At 51.4% G+C, this 15371-nt stretch overlaps 1 protein-coding gene across 7 annotated transcripts in view; it reads left to right on the top strand.

The window, feature by feature from the left end:
* PPFIA4 (PTPRF interacting protein alpha 4) overlaps positions 1 to 15371 on the top strand; it is a 204408-nt gene that overhangs the window by 156479 nt on the left and 32558 nt on the right. For all 7 annotated transcript variants that reach the window (XM_030561135.1, XM_030561139.1, XM_030561140.1 and 4 more), the window contains exons 17-22: positions 486 to 521; positions 6071 to 6204; positions 7157 to 7323; positions 8311 to 8404; positions 8840 to 8921; positions 10892 to 11092. In XM_030561135.1, the coding sequence (XP_030416995.1) occupies positions 486 to 521; positions 6071 to 6204; positions 7157 to 7323; positions 8311 to 8404; positions 8840 to 8921; positions 10892 to 11092 (714 nt within the window). The remainder of the gene's footprint in view (positions 1 to 485; positions 522 to 6070; positions 6205 to 7156; positions 7324 to 8310; positions 8405 to 8839; positions 8922 to 10891; positions 11093 to 15371) is intronic.

Consider the following 15371-nt stretch of genomic DNA (forward strand, 5'->3'; position numbering starts at 1 on the left):
CCCAGAACTGTAGCACCAATTTGAAATACAGACAGTATACAGCCAATACCTATAACTTCAACTACATAATGATACAGACAGCATAATCATAACCCGTAACTCATAACTTGGTCTTAGACACCTTATATGACCCCCTTTACATAGGATTTGGTACCACTACAGGACCTGGGTTGCAAACCATGTTCTATATGGTCCCAGTTTATATCAATAACGTCACAGGAGGGTAGCCAGGGGTGTGGGTGCTGGGGCGGTGGGGTTCTTGAAAGCCCACTGGGGGTGTTGCTGTTTCCCTGCATTGATTTGCCCAGCCTTAGGGAAAGCTGTGCAGAGGGTTTGTTCTCACTAGGCCTCACACCTGGCTCTGTGGGCTGTCTGAGATGGGCGTTTTGCAGTCAGCACCTCTGTCACTTTGCTCTGCCCGCCGGGGAATTCTCAGCTAACTGCCTCCCTTTCTGTGTCTCTTTCTATTTGCCTCTTACAACCAGCCCAGTGACTTACGGAAACACCGGAGGAAACTGCTTGTGAGTTGCTTTCTAATTCCTTTGGCTCTCTGACTCGCCCTCCTGCTCCCGTCCTAGGCCCTGCTGCGGTGCCCGTGTTGAACCGCAGGCAGGAGCTGCTCATGTGCGTTTGTATCCTGAGGAATGAAACTTGTCAGGGGGAAGGAGTGTGAGCGATACGGGGCCGGGACTGTGCTTTGGGATGTACATACAAATGTTTGTAGAGCACCTAACACAATAGACTCTGATCCTGATTGGGATCTCTGAGTGCTGATGGTGGTCTGAACCCTCTCTCTGCCTTACCACGTTTTCCAGCATGGCGCTCCTAACAGAAAGGTCAAAAGCCCACGTCAGGCTGGGCCCAGGGTCTGTCCGTGGGACACACAAGTGACACTCGGCTATTCTCAGACACATCCGCGAGAGACAGCAGCTCCGCTCACTGCTGTAAAGCACTGCCCCTTTCTCTGCACACATCACTGCCGCATGGAAATGAGTGTCCTGCGGGCAGCCCAGATGTGTGGGGAGAAATGGGGCCCAGGTGCTGCCTGGGATGTGAGCAAAGAGCTGTGTCACATAGCACGTACACAGACAGGGCCCTTGCCTTCCCCTCTGCCTGAAGAGAGGCACGGTGCAGTACCGCTTACCCAGGAGAAATCCCTGGGGACTGGGGTTCTGGATTCCTGTCTGGGGCCCTCCCTGGACTAATGGCTGTTCATGGCCTCAAATAAGTGTGTATGCCAATCTTCATTGCACATGCACAGCTCTTATGCTGCACCGGGGAGGAGTCTGTCTCTCTGGGCTCTCTTGGAGCTAGGCCCAGTCCTAGCCGCAGGACTCTCAGGGCAGATGGCTGGGCCTGTGGGGTCTCTGTGTGCTTTGAATGCTGCTCGACAAGTCAGTGACAGGCCTGGGATAACGAGCAGCGCCTGTAGATGGATGCTGCCCGTGGGGGCATTCAGTGGCAGAGTGGCCTCAGGAGTCTGCTGGCATCTGTGGGACCATGGCTGGGTGGTGGTGTTTTAGGGCCAGCTCAAGGACATGGTCAATGATAGTAGCATAGAAATTAGCCTCGTTTCCCAGCTCTTCCATAGGGTAGAGCCCGCTGGACAGAGCCCAGCAGGATGGTTAATCCGCTAACACATCTTTGTTGCTGTGGAGAAAACATCCTGTACAGCCCAGCCTGGTGCTATGTCCAAGCTGCCCTCCCTCGGACATGGATGGGGGTGCCAGCCCGTCTCTCAGATCCTTCCTGGTTGGCTTTGCCTGTGGGCCTCATCCCGCGAGCCATTCCCGCTGCAGCAGCTGGAGAGCAGGGTTCCCCAGGGGGCTGTGTGGAGGAGGAGGGCACTTATCCCAGTTTGGTGCTGACAGCTTGGGAGACCTCCACATGTGTGGAGGGAAACAGCTCGAGCCAGGGGTGGGTTTTGAAGGGAAAACTCTGAGCGACAGAGGGCGAGAGGTGGTCAGGCCCGGAAGTTAAAACGGACGTGGCAGGAAGAAGGAAGCGATAATAAGCAACGGGCCAGAGCAATGCCGGTGATGTTCAGAGCACAACGAGGAAGGTCACAAGTCAAGAACCCAGCTGCAGCATGAGCACAGCCTGGCTAGTGCGTTAGTCTTAATTACTGTCCAGGTATTTGAACAACAGTGTCCCAGGCATTTGACGGACAGGCCCAGGGTGTCTCTGCACTGCAGCCTGGAGCAGTGACGGCTGGACACACCTGCCTGGAACCCTGGGTAGTTACCAGAAGTGAAAGTAAGCTGATATGGTCTGGAACGGCATACCGGCAAGAGCCAGTACGCCGTGCCGAACTGCATTGACTTCCACGGCGGGGATTGAAAGGGCTCTGGGCTGCCTGCACCGCAGCTCTGGCGGCCAGGCTGGAGCTGGGATTTAAAGGGCTCAGAACTCCCTACCGCTGCGGGCAGCCCGGAGCCCTTTGAATCCCTGCTGCGGCTGGGATTTAGAGGGCTCAGAGCTCCCCACCACTGCAGGCACCCCAGAGCCCTTTGAATCCTGGCCATGGCTGGAATTTAAAGGACTCAGAGCTCCCCGCGGCTGCAGGCATCCCAGAGCCCTTTCAGTCCTGGCCGCGGATGGGATTTAAAGGACTCAGAGCTCCCCGCGGCTGCGCAGAGCTCTTTGAATCCCGGCCATGGCTGGGATTTAAAGGGCTCAGAGCTCCTGCGGGCAGCCCAGAGCCCTTTGAATGCCTGCCGCGGCTGAGATTTAAAGGGCTCAGAGCTTCTCACAGCTGCAGGCAGCCCAGAGCCCTTTGAATCCTGGCCACAGCTCTGGTGGCCGGGCTTGGGCCAGGATTTAAAGGGCTCTGGGCTTCCCTCAGCGGCAGGAGCTCTGGGCCCTTTAAATGCCTGCCTCAGTCCCGCAAAGCTCGGGGTTCCCCCTGGCGCCCAGAGCCCCGGGCCCTTTAATTTGCCCCGAGCCCTGGGGGGCTCCCAGCTACCTCTGCAGTTGGGAGCCCCTGGTTGATTTAAAGGCTCTGGGTCTCCCAGCCACAGCTTGTTCCCCAGGGCCTGTCAATCTTGAGAGGCCACGCCTCTTCGGGATGAGGCCACGCCTCTTCTGGAGGAGGCCGTGCCCCACTCAGGACTCCCGCAGTACCAGTAAGTCCTGTAAGTTACTTTCACCCCTGGTAATTACTCACGCGACTAGCCAGAGCTGTCTCTGTCAGAGCTAGCTGAGGCGAGCTGCAGTGACACCCCATGATTGCAGTGTAGACATACCCCTAAAGACAAGGTCCCCTGGCCCCAGAAATGTAGAGGGACCACATCCAACTCAGGAGCACAGAGGGCAGAGGTGAGGCCCGGAGGTGCTGATATAAACAGGAGCACACTCCTGGTTCAGGACAGGCAGCGCTTAGGCTCCTGGACCCAAAGGGGCTATTCTGCCCCTGTCTATGTGCAGTGCAGAATAACCCTGGCTTGCCTGTTCTCTCTGCTAGCCCATATTTGCCCTCTGTCACAGGCTGGCCCCAGTCCTGCTCTCTGGATGGACACCCAGGTGTTGTGCATGGGCATAACTGCTGGACCCCCCCCCCATGTTGCAAAGCCCCCTGGCTCTGGGTAGAGCCTCCTCACTGTTCTGGGCTTGCTCACTACACATCCAGACCCCACGTCCATTGCCATTCTGGGATAGTGGGATCCTGCGGTCACAGGTGGGGAGAGAATCTGAGTGACTAGCCCAAAGTCACAGAGGGTCTGTGGCAGAGCAGGGATTTGAACCATAGGTGCTGGGCTAGTGCCTTGCCCACCAGACCAGCCATTCTTTGGGAACTATGCAGCGCCTGCCTTCCTCCTGTTTTTATTAAGAGCAGGTTAGACAAACCCCTGTCTAGGATGGTCTAGACAAGACTTAGTCCTGCCATGAGTGCAGGGGACTGGACTAGCTGACCTCTCGCGATCCCTTCCATTCTTAGAATTCTGTGATTCAGCTATTGAGTCTCTCCTTCCAAAGACGCTCTGAAGTCCTACCCCGCGCACAGACTCTAGATTTACATCCAAAAAAATCTCAGTTTGTGTCTGTCCCTTACGCTTCGCTGACCGAATAGTGTTTTTCCCTGTGAGTCTGGCTCCAGGCTTTGGCCGAATTAACAGAGTGATCCCGGAGATGGGGGTTTCCAGGAGGCATCAGCTAGAGACCAAGTGTGGAGGAGGAAGGAGCCGATCAGCTGTTTTTGCAAGTCCTGCTGGCGTGACAGGCACTGTCACGATCTAGAGCGCCAAGGGTGGGTTCAGGTAGAGCCTCCCCATTGCACAAACGACGTTACCAAGTTGGAGAGAATTCAAGGAAAGAGTCTGAGAGGGCCTCGTGTGGCAAGAGACTAGCCGAGCGTGCGGGCAATGAGAACCACAAGGGGATGATACAGGGTCGCTGTTGCCAGAGGCTATCACACAAGAGAGGAAGCAGATACAGAGATCCCAGGGGAGCAGCCTGCCGCTCTGACAGACAAGTCTCGCAGCCAGGGCACCGGACAGTGCATCGTTTTGCTGGGGGAAGTCAAGCTCCTCAGATTAGTGTCATCGGAGGGGAGACAGAAAAAAGCCCTTCAGTGGGAGAGAACAGTCCTGCACTGGGGCAGAGAATGTGTGGAGGACACAGGAGCTCTCTCCCAACCCTGACATCTACTATCCTGCTGCCGATCCAGCATTCATTGGTGCAGCTGCCATGCCTGCCTGCATGTCCCATCCTGCTGTGACAGCACACGCCGTGCTGTAGCCTGCATTCCCGGTCCTGCTGCTGGTTGTGTAGGCACATGCCCACCAAACCTGCATGCATCAGCCCAGAGGCTGCAGTCACCTGCGCCTCTGTGTTCCATTGCGCGGCCTGCCCTGGACTTTGCCATCTGAGCTCAGTTACCAGTCTGCCAGCATCCATGGCCATCTCCCTGCTCCAGAGCCAAGTCTTTTGTATTGTGCAGGGAAGCATGTTTGCCATCTCTGTGCTGGTACTTCAGGTGCCTGAGTGTCAGGCTCAGTCCCGTCAGGAATCTGTGCCGAGGGGAGAGCGTTCCACCCGGCACAAATACGGGGTGGGGTGGGGACTCAGGACGCTGTGTTTTTCTCTAGACTTGCACCAAGAGCTCCGTGCGAGCAGAGTGGAGTCCTTGCTAATGCCTTCTAAGAAGCAGCAACCAGAGGAATTCAACTCAGCCTCGACCATGGCCCTAACCCAGATCCCGGCACCAACTGGGCTACTTGTCCACACACTCAGCTCCCACGTGTAGCTTCTTTCCCATTTGGTGCCCACTCGCACAGTCCCTCTAGCCCTGGAGCACGGGGAGCTAGGGGCCTGCGTACAGATCAGCCATCCAGAAAAGCCATTGCTGCGTTAGTCAAGGAAGGCACAGCCTACTCTCCCCCTCAACACCCCGACCTCCCCATGGAAGACAGGCACCCAACCGAAACCAGGGCAGTTTGGCCCAGATCCACAAAGGGACTTGGGCTCCAAATTTCCATTTATTTCGGTTGAAGTTAGGATCCCAAACACCTTTGTGGATTCAGGCCGTCATGCTATGGGATGGGAGGGCGTCCGGGCCAGTGCGAGGTTATTGCCTGGGCCCAGTGGGGAGCTGCAAAGGTGTTGGGCCGACTCATCTAACTGGTGCCCACCGCTTGTAGCTCCCTGCAGTGGACATCTGCTCCTTTTGCCCACGGGGGCTGGATGCAGGTTGAATCCAAGGCTAGGACATGGGCATGTTTCCTTTGGAATTTAGGGAGACTCATTCCCGCACAGCATTGTAGGAACCAAAAGGGCACCTTCTTTCTCTGCCACTCCCTGCCCGTACCAGGTTCTATCCCTGTCCTTTATGGCCATATCGCCTCCTGCTGGTCTGGGAACAGGCCATCACCTGGGTTCTTTGGTTCAGGGCATGCAGTGAGAAGAGGCTGCTGTGGCACATAAAAACCACCGAGGCCCTGTTCTCACTTCGCTTTTAAAGGCACTGGCTGGCTAGCTGCTCTCGGGGCTGGGGCTGGGTATGTTAGAGGCAGGTTAGCTCTGGAGGCAGGAATCTTTGTCATTTAACCTCACCGCTCCACTGTTTGTTTAGTCACCAGTCGCTCGGGATGAGAACCGAGAAGATAAAACCACCATAAAATGTGAGACTTCCCCTCCTTCCTCACCCAGGACGCTGCGGCTGGAGAAGCTGGGGCATCCTGCCCTCAGTCAGGAGGATGGCAAAAGGTACAGGGGGCAGGAGGGGGCCTGGCAAGCGGATGGACTCTGCCAGTGCTGCGTCTCGTGGTGTGTGTTGGAGCCGGGAAGCCCTCCTACAAGCCATGGGGCTGGGAGGGGGACAGGCCCTGTAGGGGATGGGAATAATAAAGGCACCAGATGCTTTAAACACCAGACCTGATGCCACAGGTGAGCAGGGATCTGCCACGACTAAGGCTGTGGCTGATGGCCTTCGGGCTTCTGGGGTAGACGACAGGGCCAATACTGGTGACTCGGACCTCTCCCTCCCAACATAGAGATACTGGGAGTGGTGCATACCCTACAGTAATTCCCAGGGAGTGTGGTGCAGTGACTTCACCTCATCCATTCTGCTTGGAATCGGGAGTTCGCCGGGCCTCACGTTTCGAGGAAAGGGTGGTTGGGAATGAGAAGACGGACAATGGCTCCTGACTTGTATCCCTCTGGCTGAGCCAGATCGCCGGAGAAACCGTGTCAGATGAGGCTTGGTTCACCGCCTCCGTTGAGTTAGCCCAGAACGGAGGTGAACAGCGAGGATATGGGCTCTTCTAGCCAGGGCGGATGGTAAAGGTTGCCAAGTGCTAGGTGTAAGGGACTTACCCCATCTGGAACCAAACGCTCTTTGTCTTCCCACAGTGCATACCCGTGGTCCCAGGCAGTTTGCTGTGTGCGTCCTTGGCCAGCATCTCTTCTCCCCCACTGCTCGGCAGTGCCAGATGCTGGCCGTCTGCCTGGCTGACTGCTCGGCTCCTGTGTGTGCTGTCCGGAATGTGTGGTGTGTAAACACAAAGATTTACTGCCCCCTCGGGGGAGTAGCAGGCTCTGGGAGGCGGCTGGGTTTCCCTGCTCCTTGCTCTGGGTGCTGCTACTTGGTGCTGCTCCAAGTAAAGAACAATCTGATGGTTTTGCCTGTTCTCTCTTCCACCCCTGCCCCCTTTCTTAGCTCTTTGGAGGAGCAGACAAGCAACCTGAGCAGCAGTACCAGCAGTCAGGACTCCCTGCACAAAGGCTCCAAGAGAAAAGGAATCAAATCTTCCATTGGGCGCTTGTTCGGCAAGAAAGAGAAAGGGCGTCTGATTCAACTGAGCCGAGATGGAGCCACTGGCCATGGTCTGAGTCTCTCCCTTCCACTGTAAAGAGGGGCAGGGTGTGATGTGGGGTGACCGGCCTTGGGACGCACCTTCCGAGTGGCTGTATCTCTTGTTTGGGATTCAGTGTGAGAGATGGGGGGAGGGGCAGCTGTCTGCACGGCGTGTGAAGTGAGGGGAACCAAGCCTTACTCTGGGTGGGGTTAGGTCTCTGTTAAACGGTTAGCCCTGCTCTGAAGGACTGCGCCATTACAGTCCCTGTGCGTGCAGAGCCATGCTGCAGTTGCTGACTTCGGCTTGGCCTATACGCAGGTGCAGTGTCGTCAGTTAGGGTGGGTGATTTTTTACCATTCTAGCAGGACCAGTATAACCCCTAGTTTGGGTGCAGTCATACTGATATGAAGGTGTATCGCTTATTCCCCTTTCCATGGTAGAGTGTAGACATAGCCATAAGCACATTCATGCCAGGGTAACTTGCATCCACACTAGTGGAGTTGTCCTGCTCTAACCATACTGGTCTAATTGACGGGGCCCAATGGTTGTGTGAAGGTCAGAGCTTAATGCCGCCTCCTATTGCTCCTCGCTCATTCGATGCCTTAATTCCCTCAAATTTGCTTTCCTGAAATCTTACCCTGCTGCCGAGCTATATACATTCTGCAAAGCCCTCTGAAATGCAGAGCATGTTGGAAGTGCTAAGTATGGTATTATTTTAGTTATAAAGCTCTTAACATCAAAGGGAATGGGACATCTGGAAGAACTGGATGGAAAAAAACAAACTAACCTTGGTTGGCCTCACCAAAGGGTCCAGAGACCATGGGGTGGTAACATCTGTTAGTACTGTAAATGGCTCAAGGGGGGTTGCCCTCTCTGTAATGGTTCACCCTGTGCTGCAGCCATGCGTGCCCATGTGGCACGGCACTAGGCAACTGGCCGTGACTGCTTGGGGTCAGGAGCTGGGGATTAGACAATGGCTAGTCTAATCTTCAAAATGTTTTTATTCTTTTCCTAGTTCTGATGACCGATCCTGAGCTCAGCATACAAGATTCACTTGGACTTGGCAAGCTGGGAGCCCAGGCAGAGAGGGACCGGCGGCTGAGGAAGAAGTAAGCATGCCTGTTTCTCTATTCCTGTGCGTAGTAGGGAAGAGGAGTCTTGCATGCTGACAGCGAGGCTAGGGCTATCTGGGAATCCTTCACGGCCCCTGAATCCCGAGTGTGTCTCTCTTCACCCAGTTCCTGCTGAGCTGAGACATATGGTCACCACTCCCTTTCCCAAGCCAGCCATGCCTCTATTATTGCGTTGCTAAGTACAGTGTCCTACTGCCTATAGCGATTGCTTCTGTGCCCATTTTACTCCTGCTGGGCTTGTCCATACATACCTGTGTCTTGCAGATAACTATCTTCAGCATCCTCTTCTTATCTTCCACCATGTTCACTGAAGGTGTGGGTGGTAGTGATCCTGCAGCACTTGGTAGAGGCAGTGTGTGTGTGGAGATCCTGGCCCTCAGTGACTAACTCTTCTCTCACGTTTCCTTCCAGACACGAGCTTTTGGAAGATGCTCGAAGGAAAGGCATGCCCTTTGCTCAGTGGGATGGACCGACGGTGGTCTCTTGGTTGGAGGTGAGCCTGGGCATTTTAGTGGAGAAATTAACACTGACACAAATAGAGCTTGGTGAAAAATTTCGGACATAGAGTTTATTTGCTGAAAAGTGCAATTTTTGGTCAACTGAAATGATTTGCGGATTTGGGTTGAATTCAGTGAGTAGTTTTGGCAGGAGAAAAAATGGAAAAAGTTGTAACCTTTCATTGTGACATTGTCCAATTGAACAGCTTCATTTTGCTTAGCTGGATTTGTGAAAATTAACAAAAAGGGGTAAAAAAACAAACCGAACCCCGAAAACAAAAACAAAAAATTCATTTCAGGTGGAACAAAATGTTTTGTTTGGCCCAACTTGAATTTTTTGTTGTTTTTTTTGTTTTTCATTTCATTTCAACCTGAAACTTTTTTTTGGTTTTGTTTTATTTTGTTTTTGGTTCATCCAACAAACTGAAAAATCATTTGTTCGCTCAGCTCGAGACAGGAACAGATCCATTGTGAGACTCATGTTGACCTTGTATTTGTGCTGTGTTTCTCCCCTGTTCAGTGGTACATCAGTTAGTTACTTTGTTTAATCATGTTATTAAAGCGTATATGGAGAAAACACATGGATTCTAGCCGCTGGAATGCCGTGTGCAAGCCCTTTGGCCTCTGGTGTAGTTTAAAATTGGATGGAGAGGGTTCAGAGACGAGCCATGAGAATGAGCAAAGGATTAGAAAACATGCTTTATAGTGGTAGACTCAAGGAGTTCAGTCTATGTAGAGATGGTGTAAGGGTTGGCTTGGTTACGGTCTATAAGTCTGTACATAGGAAAAAAGAAATTCAATAATGGCCTCTCCAGTCTAACACAGGAAGGTCTAACACAGTCCAGTGACTGGAAGTTGAAGCCAGACAAATTCAGTAAATTGTTAACAGGGAGGGTAACGAAACATTGGAACAGTTTACCAAGGGTCATGGTGAATGCTCCATCGCTGACCATTTTAGAATAAAGACAGGGGTGTTTTCCTGAATGCTCTGCTCTAGGAATTACATTGGGGAAGTTCTCTGGCCTGTGTTACGCAGCAGATCAGACTGGATGATCATAGTAGCTCCTTCTGGCCTTGGAATCTGTGCTAGTGGGAAAATGAAACAATTAACTTATTGTGCATCCAGGGTAAAGTTTTCAGAAGTGCCTAAGTGACTTAGGATCTGAAATGCCACACATTTAGCATACTCTGGTGAGCTTCCCTGGAAAACATTGTCCTCCCCTTGAAAGTGTGGTGACACCGTAGTGCCCAGAGGGCTGTAGCCATGTGTCCCCCACCCCCAGCTGCGGTCCGTAGACCAGTGGCTCTCAACCTTTCCAGACTATCGTACCTCTTTCGGAGTCTGATTTGTCTTGCGTAACCCAAGTTTCACCTCACTTTAAAACGACTTGCTTACAAAATCAGACATTAAAATACAAAAGTGTCACAGCATGCTGTTACTGAAAAATGACTGGCGTTCTCATTCTTACCATATAATTATAAAATAAAGCAATTGGAAAATAAATATTGTATTTACATTTCAGTGTATAGTATATAGACCAGTATAAGTAAGTCATCGTCTGTATGAAATTTTAGTATATACTGACTTCACTAGTGCTTTTCATGTAGCCTGTTGTAAAACTAGGCAAATACCTAGATGGGTTGACGTACCCGCTGGAAGGCCTCTGAGTACCCTCAGGGGTATGCATTTCCCTGGTTGAGAAGCACTGCCCTGGAGTATCCAGAGCATAGAACAATTCCAGCTCTACGCTGATGGCACCAGGCTCCCTAGCCTGTTATTGTAATAGGAATTGTCTGGGGATATGTGGACAAGGCTTTAGCGGAATGATTCAAAAAGATCAAACCCTATGGTAGTTTTTTTTCTGAACTCTCAGTCTCGGGAATGGCGGCTGTGTCCCTTGTTAGTGCGTGAGAGTCTGGGTGGAGATGGGCAAATGAAACTCCCTGCTTTCCTCTGTGTTGCCAGCTGTGGGTGGGCATGCCCGCCTGGTATGTTGCAGCCTGCAGAGCCAACGTGAAGAGCGGCGCTATCATGTCAGCCTTGTCCGATACAGAGATCCAGAGAGAGATTGGCATCAGCAACCCCCTTCACCGGCTGAAATTGCGCCTGGCCATTCAGGAAATGGTGTCGCTGACAAGTCCTTCGGCTCCACCCACCTCGAGGACGGTAAGTGCTTCACAGCCACAGAGATTCTTGTATGTAACGTGGCAGAGACCTTAAACCTATTTGTGGGGTGTCACCCATCCCCCTGTCAGAGAAAGATGATATGGAGGACAGTGTACCCTGCCAGCTTTTCCAAAGGAAATAGCAGATTTTTGTTCATACTTGATACCAGAGATTATCCAGTGGAGCTGGCTGTGAAGGGAGCAGAGTTTCATTTTTCTTGGGCACTTGCAGGTGAGCAGGAATTCACAAGACTATTGCTGCAGCTTGAAACAGCCAGATGATGGGGGTGGAAGCTGTAGCAGACTGCTTCCTCCCAGTTAAAGATAAAGTGGTTTGTGCTAATGTCACCTGCTAACTGAGGCTCCTGTTTGGATTTCATTCAGCCTCTGAAAAGATGAAGTACTAGAAGTCTGGGAATCTACCTCCAAGCGGTGCTTATGTTCCCAGATAAATTATTGCTTTGTAAGGAACATATATGAGTTACCATGCTGCAGCAAACCTATCTGGTCCATCCAGTATCCTGTCTCCATCACCGACCAATGCCAGAAGCTTCCGAGAAAGACATAAAACCCTTATGATGTACCTGGCCAATTGCACGATACTTTCCGTGGGGGTGAAATTCCTTCCTGATACAGGCCTCCTGACCTCTGAAATCTGATGCGTGATATATGCTTCAGCTTAGGTAGTGTAACTGTGGTGCTATTCTTGCTCCTGTGACTATTGACTCTGTTTTTCAATCTCATCCCATTTTTCTTCTTCGAGTAGACACAGCCATGTATGCTACATAGGTGTGTGCATGTCCAGTGCACCAGAGCCAGAGAACTTTGCCTAGCAGTTCCCATAGGGGCGGCACTCACGCGTTGTGCCCTGAGCCCCTCCTCTGGCCATATAAGGGCAGCACCACCCCAGCCCCTCAGTTTCTTCTCACTAGGTGTGGCTACAGTCAGAGCTCCATGTGGTGTTTCACTCCCTGCTTGTTGGTCTGTCTCTGAGAATTTTTTTCTTACATATAGCAGTTAGTAGTTCCTCTGGGTAAGTTTTTGTTAGTTTAGCTATAGCGGCTGGCTGCTCTCTGTCACATCCTCACCAGGATTCAAGCGTTGTCTGTCAGGTGGGGCGACCATCCCCAGCAGTGACCCTCACACGAGGTGAGCAGTGCTGTATCTGCAAGTTGTTCACAAGAGAACTTGGGCAGTGAGACTGATAGAATCATAGAAGATTAGGGTTGGAAGAGACCTCAGGAGGTCATCTAGTCCCACCCCCAACAAAATCATCCCCACCAGGCCTTAGAGGCCTTTGTCAAGACGGGCCTGAAAAACCTCTAAGGATGGAGATTCCACCAACTCCCTAGGTAACCCATTCCAATGCTTTACCACCCTCCTGTTGAAATGATTTTTCCTCATATCCAACCTAGACCTCCCCCCCGCAACTTGAGACCATTGCTCCTTGTTCTGTCATCTGGTACCACTGAGAACAGCCAAGCTTCATCCTCTTTGTAACCTCCTGCCCCCTTTCAGGTAGTTGAAGGCTGCTATCAAATCCCCCCTCACTCTTCTCTTCTGCAGACTAAATAACCCCAGTTCCCTCAGCCACTCCTTGTAAGTCATGTGCCCCAGCCCCCTAATCATGTTCATTGCCCTGTGCTGGACTCTCTCCAATTTGTCCACATCCCTTCTGTAGTGGGCGGACCAAAACTGGATGCAGTACTCCAGATGTGCCCTCACCAGTGCCGAATAGAGGGGAATAATCACTTCCCTCGATCTGCTGGCAATGCTCCTACTAATGCAGCCCAATATGCTGTGAGCCTTCTTGGCAACAAGGGCACACTGTTGACTCATATCTAGCTTCTCGTCCACTGTAATCCCGAGGTTCTTTTCTGCAGAACTGCCACTTAGCCAGTCGGTCTCCAGCCTGTAGCAGTGCATGGGATTCTTCCATTCTAAGTCCAGGACTCTGCACTTGTCCTTGTTGAATCTCATCAGATTTCTTTTGGCCCAATCATCCAATTTGTCTAGGTCCCTCTGTACCCGATCCCTAGCCTCCAGCGTATCTACCTCTCCCCCCAGCTTAATGTCATCCGTGAACTTCTTGAGGGTGCAATCCATCCCATTATCCAGATAATTAATGAAGATGTTGAATAAAACCAGCCCCAGAACCAACCCCTGGGGCACTCTGCTTGATACTGGTTGCCAACTAGACATAGGGCCATTTATCACTAGCTGTTGAGTCCAACAATCTAGCCAGCTTTCTATCCACCTTATAGTCCATTCATCCAATCCATACTTCTTTAACTTGCTGGCAAGAATACTGTGGGAGACCATATCAAAAGCTTTGCTAAGATCCAGGTATATCACTTCCACCATTTCCCCCATATTCACAGAGCCAATTATCTCATCATAGAAGTCAATCTGGTTGGTCAGGCATGACTTGCCCTTGGTGAATCCATGTTGACTGTTCCTGATCACCTTCCTCTTCTCCAAATGCTTCAAAATGGATCCCTTGAGGACCTGCTCCATGATTTTTCTGGGGACAGAGGTGAGGCTGACCTGTCTGTAGTTCTCCTTCTTTCCTTTTTAAAAGACGGGCATTATATTTGCCTTTTTCCAATTGTCCGGGACCTCCCCTGATCGCCACAAATTTTCAAAGATAATGGCCAATGGCTCTACAGTCACATCTGCCAACTCCCTCAGCACTCGGGTGCATTGCATCTGGCCCATGGACTTGTGCATGTCCAGCTTTTCTAAATAGTCCTTACCCTGTTCTTTCGCCACTGAGGGCTGCTCACCTCCTCTCCATACTGTGCTGCCCAATTCAGCAGTCTGGGAGCTGACTTTGTCCGTGAAGACTGAGGCAAAAAAAGCATTGAATACTTCAGCTTTTCCACATCATCTGTCACTAGGTTGCCTCCCCCATTCAGTAAGGGTCCTACACTTTCCTTGACCACCTTCTTGTTGCTAACATACCTTTAGAAACCCTTCTTGTTACCCTTCACATCTCTTGCTAGCTGCAACTCCAATTTTACTTTGACCTTCCTGATTACACCCCTGCATGCTTGAGCAATATTTTTATACTCCTCCCTAGTTATCTGTCCAAGTTTCTGCTTCTTCTAAGCTTCCTTTTTGTGTTTAAGCTCACTGAAAATTTCTCTGTTAAGCCAAGCTGGGCACCTGCTATATTTGCTATTTTTTCTGCACATTGGGATGGTTTGTTCCTGTGCCCTCAATAAGGATTCTTTAAAATACAGCCAGCTTTCCTGTACTCCTTTCCTCATATTAGCCTCCCAGGGGGATCCTGCCCATCAGTTCCCTGAGGGAGTCAAAGTCTGCTTCTCTGAAGTCCAGGATCTGTATTCTGCTGCTCTCCTTTCTTCCTTTTGTCAGGATCCTGAACTCAACCATCTCATGGTCACTGCTGCCCAGGTTGCCACCCACTTCTACTTCTCCTACCAATTCTTCCCTGTTTGTGAGCAGCTGGTCAAGAAGAGCACGGCCCCTAGTTGGTTCCTCTGGCACTTGCATCAGGAAGTTGTCCCCAATACTCTTCAAAAACTTCCTGGATTGTCTGTGCACTGCTGTAGTGTTCTCCTGGCAGATGTCAGGATGATTAAAGTCCCCATGAGAACCAGGGACTGTGATCTGGAAACTTCTGTAAGTTGTCCGAAGAAAGCCTCATCTACCTCATCCTCCTTGTCTGGTGGTCTCTAGCAGAGGCCCACCATGACATCACCCTTGTTGCTCTCGCCTCTAAACTTAACCCAAAGACTCTCAACAGGCTTTTCTCCAGTTTCATACTGGAGCTCTGAGCAATCATACTGCTCTCTTACATACAGTGCAACACTTCCCTCTTTTCTCCCTAGCCTGTCCTTCTTGAACAGTTTATACCCATCCATGACAGTGCTCCAGTCACATGAGTTACCCCACTGAGTCTCTATTATTACAATCACATCATAGTTCCTTGACTGTACCAAGACTTCCTGCTTGTTTCCCAGGCTTCTTGTGTTCGTCTACAAGCACCTAAGATAACTAGCCGTTTGCCCTGCTTTCTCAGTATGAATCAGGAGGCCTCCCATGTTGCACCCCCTCCTTGTGTTTCCTCATGGTATCCCACTTCCCCATTTACCTCAGGGCTTAGATTTCCATCTTCCAGCAAACCTAGTTTAAAGCCTTCCTCACTAGGTTAGCAAGCCCGCTTCAAAAGTTCTTCCCTCTCTTCGTTAGGTGGATCCCATCTCTTCAGGAGTGGTGCCAGGGTTTTTGGCACCCTAGGTGGGGGTCCTTCC

This window comes from Gopherus evgoodei, chromosome 4 (assembly GCF_007399415.2).
Source record: "Gopherus evgoodei ecotype Sinaloan lineage chromosome 4, rGopEvg1_v1.p, whole genome shotgun sequence".
In the NCBI taxonomy this organism is placed as follows: Eukaryota; Metazoa; Chordata; order Testudines; family Testudinidae; genus Gopherus; species Gopherus evgoodei.